The following is a 23,034-nucleotide window of genomic DNA, read 5'->3' as shown; positions in this document are numbered from 1 at the left end:
CGAAATGTGTTGTCCCAGTAAGTTTTTTTTTTTTTTTTTTTTTTTTAACAATAGGGCAGACATAGTGAGAGGGAAAGTCAGAAATCATCCATACCATGGGGGATAGTCACACTGCAATCCCTTCTCCTCTTGAGATTTTGGACACGTACACACACGCACCTGGCATGATTTTCAGGCCGCCGTGTCTGGTACTCGAACTGCAGTCAGCCATATGGGAGTCTAGTGCCTCAACCACAATGCCATCTTCAGGCTCAGGAAATTTCTTTCTTTTCCTTTTCAGAATTATTTAATTTAATTTATTATTATTATTATTATTATTATTATTATTATTATTAGAGAGAATTTTGCTATGAGGCCTGTGTGCTTGCTAGAGAGAGAGAGAAAGAAAGTGAAAAATCACCCCCTGGGGGTGGGGGGGGAAGGACATGCTGCAATCCCTTCTCCCCCATTCTCCTCTTGGGATTTTGGGCACGCAGGCACACACACCTGGCATGAGTTTGAAGCCCCTGGGTCTGGTACTTGAACAGTAGTCGGCTCAGTGAGAGTCCAGCGATATAACCATCATGCCATTTGCTGATCCTTATTTATTATTATTTTTAAAATTTACTATAGGGTACATGTGCTCACCAGAGACGAACAGAGAGAGAGAGGAACTGAGACGGCAAGCTGCCAGCTCTGGGACCCAAGCTGCAACCAGCCATGTGGGAGTACAGTAACTTAACCATCATGTCACCTGCTGGCCCTGAGGAAACTTCTCTCTTAAAAATCTTTTTTAGGGGTCAGCTGGTGGTGTGGTGGTGAAGGTGACTGGATGCCACATGGCTGACTATGTGGTTTAAGTCCTGGACCTGGCAGCCTAAGAGAGAGATGGAGGAAGAGGGATTGCAGCATATAACCGTCCCTCATATGGTGCTTTCTCACTCCCTCTCCCCTTCTCTGTCTCTCTCTGGTGAACATGTAACCCTGGAAAAAATTAAAATAAAATTATTAAAAGGCTTATTTGTTTTTTCCTCCATGAGCAAGAGAGACAGAGAGCAGAGACAGAGAAAGACAGTACTCCCAACAGGGTCTTTTTGTTTGTTTGTTTTTAGAGATTTTTGCTATAGGGTACATGTGCTCACTGGAAAGACAGAGATAGACAGAAAGTGAGAAATCACCCCCTCCCCCCCGGGTAATGGCCACACCACAATTCCTTCTCTTCCACTCTCCTCAGGATCTTGGACATGCATGTACACGTGCCCGGCGTGAGTTTTAATCCACTGGGTCTGGGACTCTAACTGTGGTTGACGATGTGGGAGTCCAGTGATATAAACACTACAACATCCGCTAGTCCTTCCAACAAGATCTTGATGCCATGATCCACACCCATCACGGGCCCGTGAATGCCCTCCACACTCTAGGCTTCTCTAGATGCGAACCCAGAGCCTTCCCATGTGGCTCAGCCTTGTAGAACATCACGTTTTTGTTTTTGTTGTTGTTGTTGGAGAGGTTTTTGCTATAGAGTGTGTGCGCACGCCAGAAAGACAGAGAGAGACAGAGAGACAGAAAGAAAGAAATCATCCCCCGGGGTGGATGGCCACACCGCAATCCCTGCTCCTCCATTCTCCTCTTGGGGTCTTGGGCACGCATGCACCCGCGCCCAAGTGAGTTTAAGTCACTGGGTCTGGGACTGGAACCGTGGTCGACTACGTGGGAGTCCAACGACATAGCCATTATGCTAACTGCTGGTCCTGAGCACCACATTTTAATGCTCCACCAATGTCTGGCCCCAGAATAGAACATTTCTAAGAGTCCATGAGGGATTGGGGGGAAATGTAGGTGGTGTTGGGGACCTCGCTGGTCTTGTGGTAGAGGGTGTCGCGGGCATGGTTCAGATCTTTGCCCTTACTTTATGACATTTTCTTGTTATATTTCAGGAGGTTTCCCTCTTGCGCCTGTCAGTTCTTCTCTTAATATCAAGGAAGTAATGAGTCGTAGCTTCTCCTGCCTGCCCTCCTAAAGTGCATATACTTTCCCCCATCATCACCACGATTGATTTCAGGACAGCGAACATTCATCCCGCCATGAATTTCCATCCTGTCCCTTCCTTAGACACGCGGTACAAGCTGGAGGGGCACACCGTCCTCTACATCCCCGCAGAGGCCGTGAACATGAAACCCGAGGTGGTGGTAAAGGACAAAGAGCTGGTGCAGCGACTAGAAAGTGAGTGGTCAGCCAGAACTGCTGTGTCTGGTGGGGATTCCAGGGGCAGCGAGGAGGAGGAGCAGCCGAGACACTGACGATGGGGAGTCTGGTGAGGAGGGCTGTGTGGGGAGAGTGGGGGGAATAAATGCAAGAGATTGTTCTGTTTTGTTTCATTTGCTACAGGATGCATGTGCTTGCTGGAGAGAGAAAGGGAGAGAGAGAGGAAGTGAGAAATCATCCTCCCTTCAGGGGGTGGGAATGGCCATGGCGCAATTCCTTCTCCTTCATTCTCTTCCTGGGATTCTGGGCATGCATGCACAGGAGCCCAGCACGATTTTCAAGCCACCAGGTCTGGGACTCAAACCGCACAGTCAGCCACGTGGGACCCAGCTGCATTAAGCTCCATGCCATCTGCTGGCCCTGAAAGAGATTTCACACTCTGCCTTGTGTACTCTGTCCTGCAGCCTCCATGATCCACTGGACCCGGCAGATAAAGGAGGTGCTCAGCGCGCAGGAGACCGTGGAGACAGGAGAGAATTTAGGTCCTCTGGAGGAGATCGAGTTCTGGCGCAACCGATGCATGGACTTGTCTGGCATCAGCAAACAGCTGGTGAAGCAGGGAGTGAAGCATATCGAGTCCATCCTGCGCCTTGCCAAGTCATCCTACTTGGCACCCTTTTTGAAACTGGCCCAGCAGATCCAGGTTTGTGAGTGGATCAAAGGAGGAAGGCTCAGCAAGGAGTGGGCGATGGTCAGGATGAAGCGGGCTAAGAAGAGGGGCCGGTGAACTCTCTGACAGCATAACTGACCCCCCAGCATCTGGCCTTGAACTTGTGGGAGAGTACAGAAGTAGAACGCAGGGTGCCCAAGAGCTGTAGTGAGGGTGGGAGACATCTAGTTCATCAGCAATATATGTTGAGGGCCTTTCTAGGGATCTCAACCCCTGTAATTCAGCTGAGAAAGTAAGACTTGCACAAACAGGATTACTAGCTGGCGTGGAACCGAAGATGAGCCATGTGGTTCAGTCAAGAGGGTTACGAGATAAACACACTCACAGAGTAAATTTGATATAAGCTGATTATGTTGGTGCTGGATCACACACGAGATGAGCATGATCTCTAGGATATAGATACAGAAGACTTCTCTTCCTGGGTGAAACTTTCAGCTATGTGTTAAGAGAACTGTGCTGTGGGGCCAACAGGTGGTATGGTGGTTAAGGCCCTGGATTCCCACATGGCCGACTGTGGTTCAAGTCCCGAATCTAGCGGCTTGCTTTTTCACATCCCCTCCCCCACCACATGTCTGTCTCTTTCTGGTCAAATTAAAAATAAATAAATAAAATTAAATAATTCTGAGGAGAGAGAGAGAAAAGAGAGCCGTAACTAGCTGGAGAAATCTACAGCGCTGGTTGTGAACAGGGCAGTGGGGATTCCAGGGGCGAGGAAGAGGAGCAGCCAAGACACTGACTGTAGGGAGTCGGGTGAGGAGGGCTGTGTGGGGAGAGTGGGGGATGGATGACAACTTTGTGGACAAAGGGAAATGGTGTCCAGTCAGTTGATCAACAGCTCTCGAGTGTCCTCTTGGTACAGAGTTCTGAACTTGGCAGGAGAAAACAGAAGAACTGACACCAAACTGAGCTTGGGGAATCCTCAGTCTTGACTGGGACTCATATGTGAGAAAAGACATTAAAACACTTTCTAGACTGTAGCAGAGGAGGGCTGGCCCTATGGTCTAGTGGTTAAGGGAGCCAGGTCCCACATGGTGCATTGAAGTTCGGTTCGAATCCCAGCCCCAGCACCTTGAAAAATGGGCACATGTGGGTGCATGTCCCAAATCTTGATAGGACAGAGAAATAGAGGAAAAAGGATTGCAGCATGGGGTGCTTCCCCTCTCTTCTGTCTTCCTCTGGTGAGTGCACGCACTTCCTACTAACTAGAAGAAAAGGAAGTAGTAAGGGAATAAAAGTTGGTATGTGCAGACTCTCCTCCCAGAGGGCTTAGCGATCTGCATGATCATTATTATGGGGGGGTTCATCGGCAAGGCAAGACAGGATGAGGTTTGAGAGGGCAAAAGGCCCTTGCTTGAATAATTTCTTTCCAGTGGATAAATCTCCCGGTTTCTCTTTCCTGCCAGGATGGCTCTCGTCAAGCACAGTCAAACCTGACCTTTTTATCAATCCTGAAGGAACCGTACCAGGAGTTGGCTTTCATGAGGCCTAAGGACATCTCTAGTAAGCTCCCTAAATTAATCAGTCTCATCCGCATCATCTGGGTCAACTCTCCCCACTACAACACTCGGGAGAGACTGACCTCGCTCTTCCGGAAGGTACGTGTATGTGAGGGCGGATGGAAGGATCGTGAGGGTGGTTGCCTCGGTAAAGCTTGGGTTTTCTGTAGAAGACAGCGTTCACGTGGCAGATCTGTGAGCGAGGAAGTGGTGAGGACTGCCCTTCAGGTCAGAGACTAAAGGCTTCTCCTGCACCATCGGCCTTAGTGGTTCTCAGAGCTAGGGCTGGGCTGGATGTTTTCCCCCCAGATGTTAAGTAGCTTAGGCAGGAAGAGGGCTTTTGAGAAGAGGAATTGATGGGGCATGGCGAGGGAGGCAGGAGGGACAGGTTCCCAGGCTGGGTTGTGTAGGAGACCTTCTCGTCCTCATTTCTCAAACTGCAGATCACCGTGGGAGAGGAGTAGACTTAGGAAGGAACACCAGGTCTTGAGTGGGACCTGGTGCATTTCATCCAGGAACAGAGGCAACAAGAGGGAGGGGGAGGCTGAGTTGAGAGCTTGCTGGACCGTGAAGCAAGAGCTGGGCTCAGGCAGAGTAAGAGCCACCCAGGGCAAGGAGGGAAAGTGGAATGCAGAGGTGTCAGCCCAAGCAGTGCTGGAGGACCCAAGCAAGATGATCTCAGGGGTCAAGTGAAGGAGCAGGAGACAGATCTGAGACATGGTCAGGTTCAGAGAAGGAAGCAGGTGAATAGGCTGGGAACTGAAGCTGCCGGGGCTCCTCTGCAGATGAGCAATGAGATCATCCGCTTGTGCTGTAACGCCATCTCCCTGGACCGGATCTTTGAGGGATATGTCACTTCCAGCAAGGAGGATCTGCAAGGCTGCATTTCCTGCTGTCATGCTTGGAAAGATCACTACCTTCGAGCTGTGCACATGCATACCCAGTATGATATGCTTCCCTAACACCCCATGTATTACCCTGTAGTGGGCAGATTCTGTGTGCTTTTAGCCAATGGTGTGTGTGTGTGTGTGTGTGTGTGTGTATTTGTGTGTTTTGGCTAGAGGGTGCATGTACTCATCAGAGAAAGAGAGGAAGAGGAGAAAGCACCCTCTATGGGGAATGGTTGTGTTGCAATCCCTTCTCCTCCACCTCTTGCTCCTTCTGAGATTTTCCACCACATGTGCACACATGCCCAGCATGTTTCTCAAACCACTGGGCCTGGGACTTGAGCCTCACAGTTGGCCAGGTAGAATCCTACTGCCTTAACCTCCAGGACACGGAGCCAGCCAGGGCATATGGATTGTATTTTTCTAGACCTGGGAGTTTGTATATCTGGCCAAGTTTTGTGTCTGGATAGACACTCTAGCTCCCAGCTCCGGGTTCTCCTTATTCTAATGGTCTCTCCTCCCTGATTTTAGGAGCCTGCCTGGCCATTTCCTCCTATCTTGGCCCTGTAGTCTAAAATTCCACTGCATATGAACCTTCTCCTAGAACTTAGATGCTATGTCTCACCTTGTTCCTGTCACTTTGAATCTCTTACCTCAGGACTCAGGAAAAGTGCTAGACCATGAGCCTTAGGGTCAGAGAGAGCCTTGGGAAACCAGATCCCAACAAGCGAGTTGATCCCTAGTGTTCCCGCTTTTTTATTCAGTTCATTTCTCTCCTAACACAGGTTCTCCAGTCGGGGCTGGGTCCTGGACCAGACCAGCATATTTGCTCAGGTTGATGCCTTTGTGCAACGCTGCAAGGACCTTATTGAGGTGGGGAGAATCAAAAGCCAACAGCAGGCCGTCCAGAATGTTCTCCTCTGGGACCCAGGGCAGATGGGGCGGACACGCTTATTAAGAGGCAAAACCTAGAACCATGCCGTCCTTGGCTTTGCGTCGTCACTACCCTGCTATCAGATACCTCGTTCTGCAGCAGAATTCACCCCTGCAGTCCCTGGATCTGGATGGCTCGCCCTCTTTGTTAGACATTTGAAGTTAAAGAGTTCAGGACATACGTACACATGCAGAAAGGACAGCAGACACCCTCATGCTGGCTTCTGTTTAGGTATGCGACTGTCAGCACCACTTCGCCCGCTGGGAAGATGGCACGCAAGGTCCCCTTCCTTGCTTCTTTGGTGCTCAGGGGCCGCAGATAACACGAAACTTGCTGGAGATCGAGGACATCTTTCATAAAAACCTGCACACGCTGCGAGCTGTCCGCGGGGGCATCCTGGACGTCAAGAACACCTCTTGGCATGAAGACTACAATAAGTGAGTGACTCAGCCGATGCCCGGGCTGGCGGGGAAGAGAGCTCAGGGGCGACAAGAATGGGAGGAGTGGGGCCCTGTGGTGGCATGGCAGGAACACAACTAGACTCATATGGGAAGGTCCTGGGTTTGCATCCTGGGACCTCTCTGTGCACAGCCGGTCTACGTGTGTTGTCCAAGATCCAGGATGGCTGAGGTGGGGTGAGGACCCTTGTGGGGTGCCTATGTCTCTGTATCTCTCTCTCCCCTGTTTCTCTCTCTGTTATGGAAGAAATAAATAAACTTTGAAAAATAGGAATGGAAGGAGTGGAGGGATGTATGAAGGGCATAGTGGAAGGAAGGACAGATCAGGGATGGGGAGAACAGGACACAGTGTAAGGGAGGGAGGTCACTGGTGAGGTTCAGGGCCCTGGAGTTGGCCTTTCAGGACTGAAGTCTTGGTTCTGCCGTGTACCAGATGTGTGACTCGGGCACGTTAGCCCACTCATTGGTGCCTCCCTTCGCGTCTATAAAACAAGGCTAGCAATAGAATCTGTCTGTAACGTTGCTTTGAGGATGACGTAAAGCACCTGACACGCGGGAGGCCCTTAGTACACAACAGCTTATGCAGGTCTTGCTGAGGGGGTGTCCTCACCAGCCCCCCCACATGTCAATGTTCTTTGCTGGGGCAGATTCCGTGCTGGAATCAAGGACCTGGAGGTGATGACCCAGAACCTGATCACTTCGGCCTTCGAGCTAGTCCGCGATGTGGAGCATGGGGTGCTGCTGCTGGACACCTTCCACAGGCTCGCCACCCGCGAAGTAAGGCCGCCCCGTGCCCTGCCCGGTCTCTTGCTCTTCTCTTTGGGGTCAATCAGACACCATCCTACCTCCATCTGTTCCTTTCCCATGTCCGGAATCGCCAGTGCTTCTCTGCTTCCCTCTGTCTCCCTGGTGTCCATGTTACTAAGTGCAATTTGGGGACCTGCCCCAGCGCACATGGCTATCTCCTGCCTTAGGCCATCAAGCGAACGTACGATAAGAAGGCGGTGGATCTCTACATGCTGTTTAATAGTGAGCTGGCCCTCGTGAACCGTGAACTGAACAAGAAATGGCCATACCTGGCGCCCTACATGGCCCACTATTCCGGACAGGCGCACTGGGTGCGGATCCTGCGGCGGCGCATCGACAGAGTCATGAATGTAAGTCCTGGCCTTTTCCGAAGTCTGCCCTCAGCCAGCCGGCAAGGTTTGCAGGCTGTGCCCCAGGCGGGCTGGGAAGGATGGCAGACTGGTGCAGAGAGTTTCCCTATGAAGTTTGCATGACCAGCGACTAAACTGGACGAGAACAGCAGGTTCAGTTTAGTGAGGCGGGCCCTGGGTTTGGGTTTGTGGAGATGGTGACTGGCTGCTAGCACGTGGGTCATTCAGGAATTTTGTATCAAGGTGAAGAGGAGGCGCAGGGCCAGTGCTGGGGAGTCTGGCCAGCAAAAGACTAATACAGCCTCATGGACCCAAGGGCTGGACAGGTGAGGCCCTTGTCTCTCTGGAGAATGGGAGGAGTGGGGCCCTGTGGTGGCATGGCAGGAACACAACTAGACTCATATGGGAAGGTCCTGGGTTTGCATCCTGGGACCTCTCTGTGCACAGCCGGTCTACGTGTGTTGTCCAAGATCCAGGATGGCTGAGGTGGGGTGAGGACCCTTGTGGGGTGCCTATGTCTCTGTATCTCTCTCTCCCCTGTTTCTCTCTCTGTTATGGAAGAAATAAATAAACTTTGAAAAATAGGAATGGAAGGAGTGGAGGGATGTATGAAGGGCATAGTGGAAGGAAGGACAGATCAGGGATGGGGAGAACAGGACACAGTGTAAGGGAGGGAGGTCACTGGTGAGGTTCAGGGCCCTGGAGTTGGCCTTTCAGGACTGAAGTCTTGGTTCTGCCGTGTACCAGATGTGTGACTCGGGCACGTTAGCCCACTCATTGGTGCCTCCCTTCGCGTCTATAAAACAAGGCTAGCAATAGAATCTGTCTGTAACGTTGCTTTGAGGATGACGTAAAGCACCTGACACGCGGGAGGCCCTTAGTACACAACAGCTTATGCAGGTCTTGCTGAGGGGGTGTCCTCACCAGCCCCCCCACATGTCAATGTTCTTTGCTGGGGCAGATTCCGTGCTGGAATCAAGGACCTGGAGGTGATGACCCAGAACCTGATCACTTCGGCCTTCGAGCTAGTCCGCGATGTGGAGCATGGGGTGCTGCTGCTGGACACCTTCCACAGGCTCGCCACCCGCGAAGTAAGGCCGCCCCGTGCCCTGCCCGGTCTCTTGCTCTTCTCTTTGGGGTCAATCAGACACCATCCTACCTCCATCTGTTCCTTTCCCATGTCCGGAATCGCCAGTGCTTCTCTGCTTCCCTCTGTCTCCCTGGTGTCCATGTTACTAAGTGCAATTTGGGGACCTGCCCCAGCGCACATGGCTATCTCCTGCCTTAGGCCATCAAGCGAACGTACGATAAGAAGGCGGTGGATCTCTACATGCTGTTTAATAGTGAGCTGGCCCTCGTGAACCGTGAACTGAACAAGAAATGGCCATACCTGGCGCCCTACATGGCCCACTATTCCGGACAGGCGCACTGGGTGCGGATCCTGCGGCGGCGCATCGACAGAGTCATGAATGTAAGTCCTGGCCTTTTCCGAAGTCTGCCCTCAGCCAGCCGGCAAGGTTTGCAGGCTGTGCCCCAGGCGGGCTGGGAAGGATGGCAGACTGGTGCAGAGAGTTTCCCTATGAAGTTTGCATGACCAGCGACTAAACTGGACGAGAACAGCAGGTTCAGTTTAGTGAGGCGGGCCCTGGGTTTGGGTTTGTGGAGATGGTGACTGGCTGCTAGCACGTGGGTCATTCAGGAATTTTGTATCAAGGTGAAGAGGAGGCGCAGGGCCAGTGCTGGGGAGTCTGGCCAGCAAAAGACTAATACAGCCTCATGGACCCAAGGGCTGGACAGGTGAGGCCCTTGTCTCTCTGGAAGAGCAGGCACAAAGAAACAGATGAAAATAATTTTTTTGGAGAGATTTTTGCTATAGCCATGTGCACTTGCCAGAGAGACAGAAAGTGAAAAATCACCCCCTAGGAGGATGTTGCAATCCCTCCTCTTCCATTTTCCTCTCAGGATTTTGGGCATGCACGCACACAGCCCCGGCATGAGTTTCAAGCCTCCAGGTCCAGGACTCAAATTGCAGTTGACCAGGTGGTAGTCTAGTGATGTAACCATTACACCATCTGCTGGTCCTGAAAATAATATTTTTCCTTGAATTTTTCCAAATTTAGTTGAACTTTTAAGTACATTAATTACGGGACAGGCAGGTGTCATGGGTATTAAGGTCCTGGATTCCCTCATGGTCTACTGTAGTTCAAGTCATGGACAAGTGGCTTGACCACCTCACACCTGCTGCATGTGCGTGTGTGCCCAAAATCCCAGGAGGAGAATGGAGAAGGGATTGCAGGTGTCCATACCCCTTGCTGGGTGATTTCTCACTTTCCCTCTCTGTTTCTCTCCAGTGAGCACACATGTCCTGAGGTGAGGCCAGGATGCCAGGCAGGATTCCCTCCTCACTACTCCTTGCTGAGAGTTTTGAACCCACAGCTGGACTCCAGGGCAGTCCCTGAAAATAAATTTTTAAAAAATATTTTGTGGGGGACCAGCAGGTGGTGTAGTGGTTAAGGCACTGGACTCCCACATAGCTAACTGCATTGAGTCCTAGACCTGGTGTCTTGCTTTCTCACTTTCCCTCTCTTCTTGTCTCTCTCTAGTCAAATAATAATAACAATAATAATAGCCAGCAGGTGGCATGGTGGTTAAGGGTGCTGAACTCCCACATGGCCAACTGTAGTTCAAGTCCTGGACCTGGCGGCTTGCTTTCTCACTTTCTCTCTCTCTCTCTCTCTTGCTCTGGCTCTCTCTCTTGCTCTGGGTCTTTGGTCAAATTAAACTAAATAAATAAAGTTAAAATAATTCTTAAAAAAAATAAAATTAAATAAATAAATTTTAAAAATGTTTTTTTTTTGGAGAGGTTTTTGTCACAGGGCGCGTGCGCTCACCAGACAGACAGAGAGAGACAGAGAGATAGAAAGCGAGAAATCACCCCCCGGGGGGATGGCCACGCCTCAATCCCGTCTCCTCTATTCTCCTCTCGGGATCCTGGGCACGCACGCACACGTGTCCAGAGTGAGTTTTATGCCACCGGGTCCGGGACGTGAACCGTGGTCGACTACATGGGAATCCAGAGACATAGCCATTGCGCTAACTGCTGGTCCTAATAATTTAAAAAATTTGTGACTGTAAGTCAATGAGGTACTGACCTGCTACCACCCATGGGTTCTGAGAAAGGGTAAGGCAGACTACAGATAAGGGGAGGATTTTTAAGGATCAATGGGCCTGGCCAGTAGGTGTTGTAGTGGTTAAGGTGCTGGATTCCCACATGGCTGACTGCAGTTTGAGTCCCAGATCCAGCAACTTGAGGATTATGATGGGCATGTGTTCATGCATGTCCGAAATACTGTGCATGGAGGAGAGGATACATGGGCATGGCCATCCCCTCTGGGGTAATTTCTCACTGTCTTTCTGTTAAGTGCATGCGCCCTATGGCAAAAAATTAAACCTAAAGGAAGAAAAAAGAATCAGTGGACCAAGACTGGAGTTATGAATGCCTTATACTGGTTTTCCACATTGTACTTCTTAAACCTTCACTTTCTGTCATTTACTTTTCTCGCCCAATTTTTTTCTTGACCTGAAGCTCTTCATTTCTCTTTCCTCGTCCTGACCCCCTTTCTCATTGTGCCTTGGTCTCTTCCTCTCACCTTCCTTCCTCCCTCCCTCCCTCCCTTCCTCCCTCTCTCTCTCTCTCTTTCTTTCTTTCTTTCTTTTTTGGAGAGGTTTTTGCTATAGGGTGCATGTACTCGCCAGACAGAGACAGACAGAAAGTGTGAAAACTCCCTCCAGGGGGAATGGTCACGCCGCAATCCCTTCTCCTCCACTCTCCTCTTGAGATCTTGGGCATGCACGCACACATGCCGGCATGAGTTTACGCCACTGGATCCAGGACTCGGACTGCGATCAACTACATGGGAGTCCAGAGACATACCCATTACGCTAACTGCTGGTCCCTCTCACCTTTCTTTTTGGCTCTGTCTTTCCTTTGAGGTGTCAAAACCACTTAGTCTCCATAGCAAACCTTGTACGAATGTTGGGGTATGTGCATGTGTGCACTTGCATGTGTGCGCGTGTGTGTATGGCTTGTGCAGCTTCTGTCTAGAGGAATGTGGCCAACAGGCTCCACCCATCTATCCTTCTACCCCCTCAGTGCCTTTCCAGTGCCCATTTCCTGCCCCACATTGGGACTGGAGAGGAGAGCGTGCACACCTACCAGCAGATGGTGCAGGCCATTGACGAACTGGTTCGGAAAACCTTCCAAGAGTGGACAGCCACGCTGGACAAGGACTGCATTCGGCGGCTGGACACACCACTGCTACGGATCAGCCAGGAGAAGGCAGGCATGCTGGATGTCAACTTTGACAAGTACGGAACCCAACGCGGTCCTTCCGCCTCACACTTAGTGCCAGTCTTGGTACCAGTCCCTCTCTACCCCTCCTAAGAGTTCGAGTCTCATCCTTTAGCTTCTCTCTCCATTCTTTTTTCTCTCTCACCGTATGTTTATTTATTTTTCTTTTTTGCTCTTTATTTTCTTCTTTTTCCCCCCCACTTTTTTCTGTCTCTTACCCTATGATATATTTGCTGTCACTGCTTAATTTTAATTTTATAGTTTAGCTTCAAAAAAGCTGATTTTAGGGATCAACAGGTGGCACAATGGTTAAGGTGCCCGACTCCCATATGGTCAATCATGGTTCGAGTCCCGGACCTGGCAGCTTAAAATTCACACTGGGGGGAACCAGCAGTTAGCGTAATAGCTATGGCGCTGGACTCCCACGTAGTCTACCGCAGTTCGCATCCCGGACCCGGTGGCTTAAAACTCACGTCGGGCGCATGTGTGTGCGTGCCCAAGATCCCGAGAGGAGAATGGAGGAGAAGGGATTGCAGCGTGGCCATCCCCCCTCAGGGGTGATTTCTTGCTTTCTGTCTCTCTGCCAAGCGCGTGGACCCTATAGCAAAAAAAAAAAAAAAAGCTGATTTAAAGAACACCCACTAGGGCTCTTCTGGGTAGTGTTTAGAGGTACTCAGAATGATCCAGCATTTGACCTGTTGGCATAGGCTTTCCTATAACACAGACTCCAGCAAAACTAAGCTGTCCCGAACCCCTGGTAATAGGACTGTTTACCTTTAGACCAAGAAGGTTGAGAAAGCACTGAAATCTGCATGGGGCGTGTGCCCGTGCCGACTCCAAGGGGTTCGTGCGGTGAGACCAAAAGTTCTTATAAGACTGTCTGAAATGAAGAAGCACGTTAGCATGGCCTACGGGCTCCACGTGCGCCGGGTGTGTCCATGACCACATCAAGTGTGCCTTCCTTGTAGAGGAGCAGAGAGTTGTTGTCAAAGTTTTTGTTTAAATAATTATTTTATTTAACCTAATTAATTAATGAACTAATTAATTAATTTTAATCTGACCAGAGAGGGGCAGAGTGAGAAAGAGAGAAAGTGAAAGTGAAAAAGCAATCTGCCAGGTCTGGGACTCAAACCACAGTCAGCCATGTGGGAGTCCAGCGCCCTTAACTACCAAGCCACCTGCTGGCCCCCATAGTGAAAGTTTTGAAGGCACCAGCACAGAGTCAGAAAGCTAAATTTAAAATGACACTTTTTTGAGTAATGAAAATATCACAAAGTTAAAAAAAAAGAGAGAGAGAAAGAAAAGAAACCACTAGGGCCAGCAGGTGGTGTGGTTGAGGTGCTGGACTCCCAGATGGCCTACCGTGGTTCAAGTCCCAGACTTGGTGGCTTGCTTTTTTATTTTCCTTCTCTCTCTCTGTCTTCCTCTTCTCTCTGGTGAGTGTACATGCCCTATAGCACATTTTAAATAATAATAATAAATCATTCTTTTTTTTTTTTTGGAGAGGTTTTTGCTGTAGAGTGTGTGCGCTTGCCAAAAAGACAGAGAGAGACAGAGAGACAGTGCCTGGCGTGAGTTTAAGCCACCGGGTCTGGGACTTGAACCGTGTCGACTACATGGGAGTCCAGCAACATAGACATTATGCCAACTGCTGGTTCCAATAAATAATTCTTAAAAAAAAAACTAAACTGGACTAGCTGGTGGTGTGATAATTGAGTTGGCTGGATCCCACATAGCTAACTACATAGCTCAAGTCTTGAACCTGGTAGCTTAAAAAACATGACCGGCATGTGTACATACTCAAAACCCAAAAGGAGGAAAGATGGAGGAGAAGGGATTGTGGCGTGGCCATCTTCTAGGGGTTGCTTTTTCATTTTCTCTTTTTCTCCATTTTTTTTTTCTGGTGAATGCATTTGCCCTGTAGTAAATTCAAGTAAAAATAAAAAAAAAAAAACACAAAAAAAACCCACTAATCTACTAACCCAATGATGTAGATGGATGTTCTGCCACTAGATGGCCATGAATGCTCAGCTAACTCATTCAAACCCTGAGGCCGGAGTCTATCTGGGCTTTGCCGGGATTCACGAACTCTTACTACCTCTCCTGCAGCTTTATAATACTGACATTTTCACATGATAATTATTTCAAATGCAATCAATCTGTGTCTTCAGTCAAAAATATATGGTGAGTGCCTTTTGCATGTTATGAACCGAAATGTGTAAGATGGCAAAGTTCCTGCCCTCCCGGAGGGTAGGCTGTCCCTCCACCCTCCGTGTCAGCAGTTCTACCCCAGGAGCAGCGCTTCTTGTCCACGCAACACACAGAAGAGAAAGTGTAAGAAGTAGCTATGCGAGGCATCTTCCTGCGAGATTACAGACCTGGTGACAGATGTCTTTCCTAATCAGGAGGGATACGTTTCCATTTGATTGGTTTGGGCTCACTCTTGTCCTCAGCTATGCTGTCATCAGAGCTGTTTCCCACGCTTCTAGGCTGTTGCTTCTAGCATTTCTTTTATCCTTAAAAAATATATATATTATTGGGACCAGCAGTTAGCGTAATGGCTATGTCGCTGAACTCCCATGTAGTCGACCGCAGTTCGAGTCCCGAACCCGGTGGCTTAAACTCATGCCGGGCGCGTGTGCGTGCGTGCCCAAGATCCCAAGAGGAGAATGGAGGAGAAGGGATTGCGGTGTGACCATCCCCCCTGGGAGGGTGATTTCTCGCTTTCTATCTCTCTGTCTCTCTCTGTCTTTCTGGCAAGCGCACGCGCCCTATAGTAAAAACCTCTAAAAAAATTATTTTTTAAATTTTATTCATCATCATTATTATTTTTTAAATTTGACCAGAGAGAGACAGAGGGAAAGGTGCAATGCAAGCCACCACAACTGGGACTCAAACCGTGGTCAGCCATGTGGGAGTCCAGCACCTCAACCGTCATGCCACCTGCCAGCCCCCAGCATTGGTTTTAAGTCATAAAATGTCTGTATTTATTGGCACATGCGGAAGCCTGTGTGGTGATGGAGTCCCAGGGCAGATGAGACTGCGTGTGCCTGTCCTGGGCAGCTGAAGGCCGCCTCACTAGGGTGAGATGACTCATTATAGCTAAAGAAGGAAGCAAAGAGCAGAGAGGGACAAGCAAGTGCTGGGTGTCAGGTAAGAGGGTGCGGCGAAGGCTCAGTGAGAAGGTCAGAATGTCAGGTGCGTCATGGATCAGGAAACAGGTGAAGGCAAGGCTAGGAGGGTTAAGGCAAGACTTGGGGCCGTCTCCATGGCACAGTGGTAATGCACTGCTCAGGAGGAGCTGGATCGTCCTGGTAGCGTGGTTCAGGTCCCCAGACTGTCAGCCTGAAACGTGCTTGGCATGTGTATGAGTACACATGATCTGACAGGCTGGAGGACTGGAGGAAGGGGATCCCGGCATGACCAGACCTTGCCAAAGATGTTCTCTGTCTCTCCCTCTTGTGCGTGCGTGTGCATACTTTGTGTCATGAATAAAGAATAAAGATAAGGCTTTGACCGTGAGGGGTGCTTTAGTGAGCTTTATGGTATTACGAGAAATAGCTTGAGGTATGACCAACCAGAACAGTATAGAAATTGCTCCTGGCGTGGTGGTTAAGGAAGCTGGATCCCACGTGGTCAACTGCATGTTGGCTTGAAAACATGCTGGGTGCGAGTGCATGCATGCCCAAAGTTCAGAGAGGAGAACGAAGAAGGAATTGAGGTGTAGCAGATGTAGCTCTCTCCCCTTGAGGGATGCTCTCACACTTTCCTCCCCTCTCTGTCTCTCTTCGGCAAGCACGTGTGTCCTACAGCAAATTCAAAAAAATAAAAATAAATAAAAATTGCTCCAGGACAATACCCATAGCCTAATGGTTAAGGGTGTAGAATTCCACATGGCCAACTGCATGGCTTGAATCCTGGACCCAGCAGCTTGAAAACCATGCCAGATGTGTGTGTGTGGCGGAAGAGGAGAAGGGATTGCAGCCTGACCACACCCCACTGAGCTGTGCTTTCTCCTCCCTCTCGCTCTGTCTTTCTGTCTCTCTGGCAAGTGCAGTTTTTAAAAATTGCTCCGTAAATTGGTAAGATTTTGAACATACAGAAAACGAGGCCAGAGGTACCTAGTTATGACATCTGAGATCACAAAGTCGGGTGGGGTTGAATCTGCAAGACCTGTTCTCCCATTAGGTTGGGAACCCCCAGAGATACCCAGGTTCCCTGGAGTTATATGAATATGAGGACGCAGTCCCCCGTTTGCCCGTTCCCCATGAAATACTGTATGTAAATAACAGAATTCCATTAAACACTCATGATCAATATTTACATTTTAAATGAGAGAACACACAGATTGCGAAAGAGGGAAAGAAATCTGTAAGCCCACTTGGTGGCTACTTCCTTCGAATCCTCAGGGGCAGCAGTGATGGGGTCAAGCGGACTGTCGATGCCAGATAGTTATAGAGTTTGAACCCTGGGGTGGGTCTATTTGGCCACAAGACCTCAGGCAAGTGATGCATTCATCTGAGCCTGAGGTCCTCATTTACATAACATACCCTTTTCGGGTTGTAGTGAGCAGATGTGGCGTGGATGATGGTCCTCACAAAGAATAAGCAATAAGCATTATTTTTCCCTGTGATGACCCCAGTATTTTTTAAACAAATTTAGTGGGAGATATAACAGTTTTAACCTTTAAATCATTTTAACCTTTAAGAAGAGCAAATAGGAGCTGGCAGGTGGTATGGTGGTTAAGGCACTGGACTCCCACATGGCTGACCATGGTTCAATTCCCAGACTTAGTGGCTTGCTTTCTTACTTTTCCTTCCCCTCTCTCTCTCTGGTAAAATTAAAAAGAAATAAGAACAAATACAATTAAATAAATAAATCTTTAAGATAAAAAAAAGAAAAGAAAGAAAATAAGAAGGGAAAATATAGGCTAGCCCCATAGTGCAATAGTTAAGGGCCGGGCACATGGAGCTGAATTCCCCTTGGCCTACTGCGGTTCGAGCCCTGGCCCTGATGGCTTGGCAGACATGCCAGGTGTGTGTGCTTGCCCCAAATCCTGACAGGACTGAGAAATGGAGGGGAAGGGATTGCAGTGTCATCATGCTGGGAGTTTCTCTCTTTGGTGAACACATGCACCCTCTGGCAATTAGAAAGGGGGTAAGGAGGAGGGGCTGATACATGTGGTTTTCAAAAAAGTTTGTGGAAAATGCATATTATTACAAAACTATGTTTGGATTTCAATTTTTTTACACCAAAATAAACTTGTACCTTTTTCTTTCTTTCTTTCTTTCTTTCTTTCTTTCTTTCTTTCTTTCTTTCTTTCTTTCTTTCTTTCTTTCTTTTTTGGTCAGAGGATGTGTGTGTTCACCCCCTCATGGCTGGCTACATGGTTTGAGTCCCAGACTGGTGACTTGAAAAACATGCTGGGCATGTGTGTATGTGTGCCCAAAGTCATGAAAGGAGAATTGAGTAGAGGGCATGGTTATCCCCCTAGTGGGTGATATTTCACTTTCTTTTTCTTTTACCAGAGAATGCACATACCTTATAGCAAACTTTTAAAAAGAGAGAGAGAGAGAGATGCCCAGTGAGGCATGGTCACGCCATAATCCTTTTCTTCCATTTCTCCATTCTCTCAGGATTTTGGCATACTTGCCTACCTGCCTAGCAAATTTTTCAAGCTATTGGATCTGGGATTCAAACTGCAGTTGACCACGTTGAGATCTGGCTCCCTAAACACACACACACACACACACACACACACACGCACACACACACACACACACGCATACACACACACACACACACACACACACACACACACACAGCTTAACCACTGCACTACAAGGCCAGGTCTCCTTTAATCTTGGACTCCCACATAGTTGACTAAGTCCCAGACCGGGTAGCTTGAAACTTATGCTGGCACGTGTGCTTATGTGCCCAAAATCCCGAGAGAATGGAGAAGGGATTGCAGTGTGCTCATCCCCCCTGGTGGGGAGTGATTTCTCACTTTCTGTCTCTTTTGTCTAGTGCATGCGCTCTATAGCAAAAATCTCTCAAAAAAATCTTTTAAATCTTTACAGGGTATTCTTAAATGATAAAAGCAGTGCATAGTCACTGTTTAAAAAAATTTTTGATGAAGAAATATGTGAAGGACAGGGGACCAGCAGTTAGCGTAATGGCTATGTCGCTGGACTCCCATGTAGTCGACTGCGGTTCGAGTCCCGGACCCAGTGGCTTAAACTCACGCCAGGCGCATGTGCGTGCATGCCCAAGATCCCGAGAGGAGAATGGAGGAGACGGGATTGCAGCGTGGCCATCCCCCTGGGGGGTGATTTCTCGCTTTCTGTCTCTCTGTCTCTCTCTGTCTGTCTGGTGAGCGCATGTGCCCTATAGCAAAACAAAATAAAACAAAAAAAAACCTCTCCAAAAAAAAAAAAGAAATATGTAAAGGACAAAGTGAAAATCCACCATTCAACTCCAATCCTTAGAGGTGACTGAATGTTATGTAATCAAAAACATATACTGTACACATAAGATAGGATTGCACTATGAGTAGTATTTTTGCAGTTTGCTCCTTTATTTATCTAATCTATCTATCTATCTATCTATCTATCTATCTATCTATCTATCTATCTATCCATCCTCTTCAATTTGATCAGAAATGGGGAGAGGAGAGCAAGAGAAATTGAGAGAGCAGTAAGTCGCCAGGTTCAGGACTCAAACTGTGGTTGGCCATGTGTGAGTCCAGAGGCCTCAAGCACCACACCACCTGCTGGTCCCAGCAATTGGCTCTTTTTAAGATCCGCATGTGTTGTAGATTTTCCTTTCTGTACGTATAGAACTACTGAATTTTTTTTTTTTTGGAGAGGTTTTGCTATAGGGCGCGTGCGCTCGCCAGAAAGACAGAGAGAGACAGAGAGACAGAAAGCGAGAAATCACCCCTGGGGGGATGGCCATGCTGCAATCCCTTCTCCTCCATTCTCCTCTCGGGATCTTGGGCACACACGCACATGCTCCTGACGGGAGTTTAAGCCACCAGGTCAGAGACTCGGATCGCAGTCAACTATGTGGGAGTCCAGCAACATAGCCATTATGTCATCTGCTGGTCCCATGGAACTGAATTCTTTTTCCACGTCTTACGGTATTCCATGGTATGACTGTACTATTATTCAATCAACCAGTCCCCTACTGATGGGTTTATAAGTTGTGCAATTTCTGTAAAGTTATCGAATGTCCAGTACTGGAGGGTCTCCCTGGGTGTCCCTCACTAGTTCCCTTCCTCTAAAGCAGTGTGCTTGCTGCCGCTTGAGCACAGGGCGCATCTAATTAGGATGGATACAGGCAACGCTTTCTCTGTTGTAACCTCCTCTTATCTGGAATACCTTTTGCATAATCTTTATAGTAGAACTTAACAAGGCAACTTCTGGTCAAAAATGTGTGGCCTGGGCTTATCTGAAACCCAAATAATGGCTAGACACTTTTCCCAGATAGGAGAGGCTCCTGTTCCTGTCCTTTGGCAACTGTTTTCTAAAGAGATAAGTTATAAGATACTTAACATTTTGTGGCGTTGAGAAAAAAACTGCCTCAATTCAGAAAATAATGGGTAGAAAAGAAAATGATCAGAGGGAAGGATTTTGAAAAATCTGGGTTCGTCAACCCAGTTAAAAAACAAAAATAAAACAAAACAAAAAAGACATAAAAACCCAAGACACTTTCAGCTCCCGAGACTCACTGACACTCCAAGGAAGTGCAGGTGACTTTAACAAGTTTACTCTTTGTGTTCAACGTCTGGTTAAAATCTTGAAACAAGCCTACTTTTCAAATGTCCTGATGGTCCTTTGAATTACCTGGTTCTCTTAATTCTGGGGGCCTTCCAATCCCTAATAGCAACTATTTGATCCTCCACGGTATTTGGTTACCCACCTTATATCCCAGATATTTGAACTCTGAAGTCCAAATTGGCTTTTACCACGTTTTATGGCCAGACCAGCTTTACGGATTGCACTTAATGCAAACATTGCTATAGGGCGCGTGCGCTCGCCAGAAAGACAGAGAGAGACAGAGAGACAGAAAGCGAGAAATCACCCCTGGGGGGATGGCCATGCTGCAATCCCTTCTCCTCCATTCTCCTCTCGGGATCTTGGGCACACACGCACATGCTCCTGACGGGAGTTTAAGCCACCAGGTCAGAGACTCGGATCGCAGTCAACTATGTGGGAGTCCAGCAACATAGCCATTATGTCATCTGCTGGTCCCATGGAACTGAATTCTTTTTCCACGTCTTACGGTATTCCATGGTATGACTGTACTATTATTCAATCAACCAGTCCCCTACTGATGGGTTTATAAGTTGTGCAATTTCTGTAAAGTTATCGAATGTCCAGTACTGGAGGGTCTCCCTGGGTGTCCCTCACTAGTTCCCTTCCTCTAAAGCAGTGTGCTTGCTGCCGCTTGAGCACAGGGCGCATCTAATTAGGATGGATACAGGCAACGCTTTCTCTGTTGTAACCTCCTCTTATCTGGAATACCTTTTGCATAATCTTTATAGTAGAACTTAACAAGGCAACTTCTGGTCAAAAATGTGTGGCCTGGGCTTATCTGAAACCCAAATAATGGCTAGACACTTTTCCCAGATAGGAGAGGCTCCTGTTCCTGTCCTTTGGCAACTGTTTTCTAAAGAGATAAGTTATAAGATACTTAACATTTTGTGGCGTTGAGAAAAAAACTGCCTCAATTCAGAAAATAATGGGTAGAAAAGAAAATGATCAGAGGGAAGGATTTTGAAAAATCTGGGTTCGTCAACCCAGTTAAAAAACAAAAATAAAACAAAACAAAAAAGACATAAAAACCCAAGACACTTTCAGCTCCCGAGACTCACTGACACTCCAAGGAAGTGCAGGTGACTTTAACAAGTTTACTCTTTGTGTTCAACGTCTGGTTAAAATCTTGAAACAAGCCTACTTTTCAAATGTCCTGATGGTCCTTTGAATTACCTGGTTCTCTTAATTCTGGGGGCCTTCCAATCCCTAATAGCAACTATTTGATCCTCCACGGTATTTGGTTACCCACCTTATATCCCAGATATTTGAACTCTGAAGTCCAAATTGGCTTTTACCACGTTTTATGGCCAGACCAGCTTTACGGATTGCACTTAATGCAAACATATTCCAGATGTTATCTGCGCCCTGGCTGAAAGAGCTTCGTTGCCACTCCATGTAGAGCAAAATGGAATCTCCCCAGGGTAGGAGGGGGGCATGGATGCCTGGGTGTGTTTTATTTGCAGGGCTTTCCTCTTCTCTGTTTTTCCCAATCGTGTCGTCCATACTGCCCTGGTCAGTTCACTTTGAGCCATCAGCACTGAGCACAGTGGCCACATTTTCTTTCTTTTCTAAAAAGAATGATTTTATTTAACTTTTATTTATTTATTTACTTATTTTAATTAGACCAGAGAAGGACAGAGTGAGAGAGAGAGGGAAAGCGAGAAAGCAGGCCATTAGGTCTGGGACTCACACAGCCATATGGCAGTCCAGAGCCCTTAACCACACCACCTGCCAGCCCCTGGCCACATTTTCTTATCTCTACTGATCACTCCTGTGGGAATAAAATATAAAAGATTTTACAGATATAATTCTGCAAGTGCATTTTTAAAAGAAATTATATCTGCCAATAAAATTAAATTTATATTCTGGAAATGTATCAATAAACTTCTGTCAAAAACATCATTAAGAAAAATCTTCCTCAGATTTTCAGCCCAATATCAGGAAGATATTGTCCTAATTCATCCTGTTGACTGACAACTTAAAATCTAAAAATTTGTCTTAAAGTTATTTTGAAAATATTGAGGGACCAGCAGTTGGTGTAATGGCTATGTCGCTGGACTCCCACGTAGTCGACCGCGGTTCGAGTCCCGGACCCTGTGGCTTAAACTCACGCTGGGCAAGTGGGCGTGCATGCCCAAGATCCCGAGAGGAGAATGGAGGAGAAGGGATTGCGGTGTGGCCATCCCCCCTGGGGGGCGATTTCTCGCTTTCTGTTTCTCTGTCTCTGTCTGTCTGGTGAGCGCACACACCCTATAGCAAAAATCTCTCCCAAAAAAGAAAAAAAAGAAAATATTATTAAAAGGTGAGGAATGAAGAAATATCTTGGTATAATATTGGCCAGCACACATGCCCACATGGGCATGTTCGATACTTACCAACATAGACAAACTCAAGGCCTTCAGTTTGAAGAACGTGAAAATATAGTCATTGAAATGTTCCCATGTATGTTTCCACTCCTCTGTCTTTTCTAAAAAAATTATTTTATTTTAACTTTATTTATTATTATTGTTACTTTCCAGTTTGATTATACAGACACAGAAAGAGAGGGAAAGTGAGAAAGCAAGCCACCAGATTCAGGACTTGAACCATGGTTGGCCATGTGGGAGTCCAGCGCCTTTAACCACCATGCCACCTGTCGGCCCCCTCCTCTGTCTTTTCTGTGTACTATAACATAATTTTTGGTTAAATCAATATTCAGGGACCAGCAATTGGCATAATGGCTATGTCACTAGACTCCCATGTAGTCGACCACTATTCGAGTCCTGGACCTGGTGAATTAAACTCATGCCAGTCGCACGTGCGTGTGTGTGTGTGCATGTGTGTGTGTGCCCAGAAGTCTAAGAGGAGAATGGAGGAGACGGGATTGTGGCATGGTCACCCCCCCTGGGGGGTGATTTCTTTCTATCTCTCTTCCTTTTCTTTTCTCTTCTCTTCTCTTCTCTTCTCTTCTCTTCTTTTCTCTTCTCTTCTCTTCTTTTCTTTTCTTTTTGGAGAGGTTTTTGCTATAGGGTGCGTGC

The 23,034-nt window shown here is 47.8% G+C and overlaps 1 protein-coding gene across 1 annotated transcript in view; it reads left to right on the top strand.

Annotated features, from left to right (window-relative positions):
• The window catches only part of DNAH2 (dynein axonemal heavy chain 2), a 159,937-nt gene that overhangs the window by 29,453 nt on the left and 107,450 nt on the right, over nt 1-23,034 (top strand). Inside the window, exons 6-14 of the mRNA XM_006151894.1 lie at nt 2,092-2,202; nt 2,649-2,887; nt 4,318-4,509; nt 5,196-5,353; nt 6,083-6,170; nt 6,463-6,668; nt 7,337-7,466; nt 7,664-7,846; nt 12,000-12,214. Of these exons, the coding sequence (XP_006151956.1) occupies nt 2,092-2,202; nt 2,649-2,887; nt 4,318-4,509; nt 5,196-5,353; nt 6,083-6,170; nt 6,463-6,668; nt 7,337-7,466; nt 7,664-7,846; nt 12,000-12,214 (1,522 nt within the window). The remainder of the gene's footprint in view (nt 1-2,091; nt 2,203-2,648; nt 2,888-4,317; nt 4,510-5,195; nt 5,354-6,082; nt 6,171-6,462; nt 6,669-7,336; nt 7,467-7,663; nt 7,847-11,999; nt 12,215-23,034) is intronic.

Source organism: Tupaia chinensis, unplaced genomic scaffold, assembly GCF_000334495.1.
Source record: "Tupaia chinensis unplaced genomic scaffold, TupChi_1.0 Scaffold000330_1, whole genome shotgun sequence".
Lineage (NCBI taxonomy): Eukaryota > Metazoa > Chordata > Mammalia > Scandentia > Tupaiidae > Tupaia > Tupaia belangeri.
Note: the sequence above shows the minus strand (reverse complement) of the source record. Positions and strands in the feature narration are given on the sequence as shown.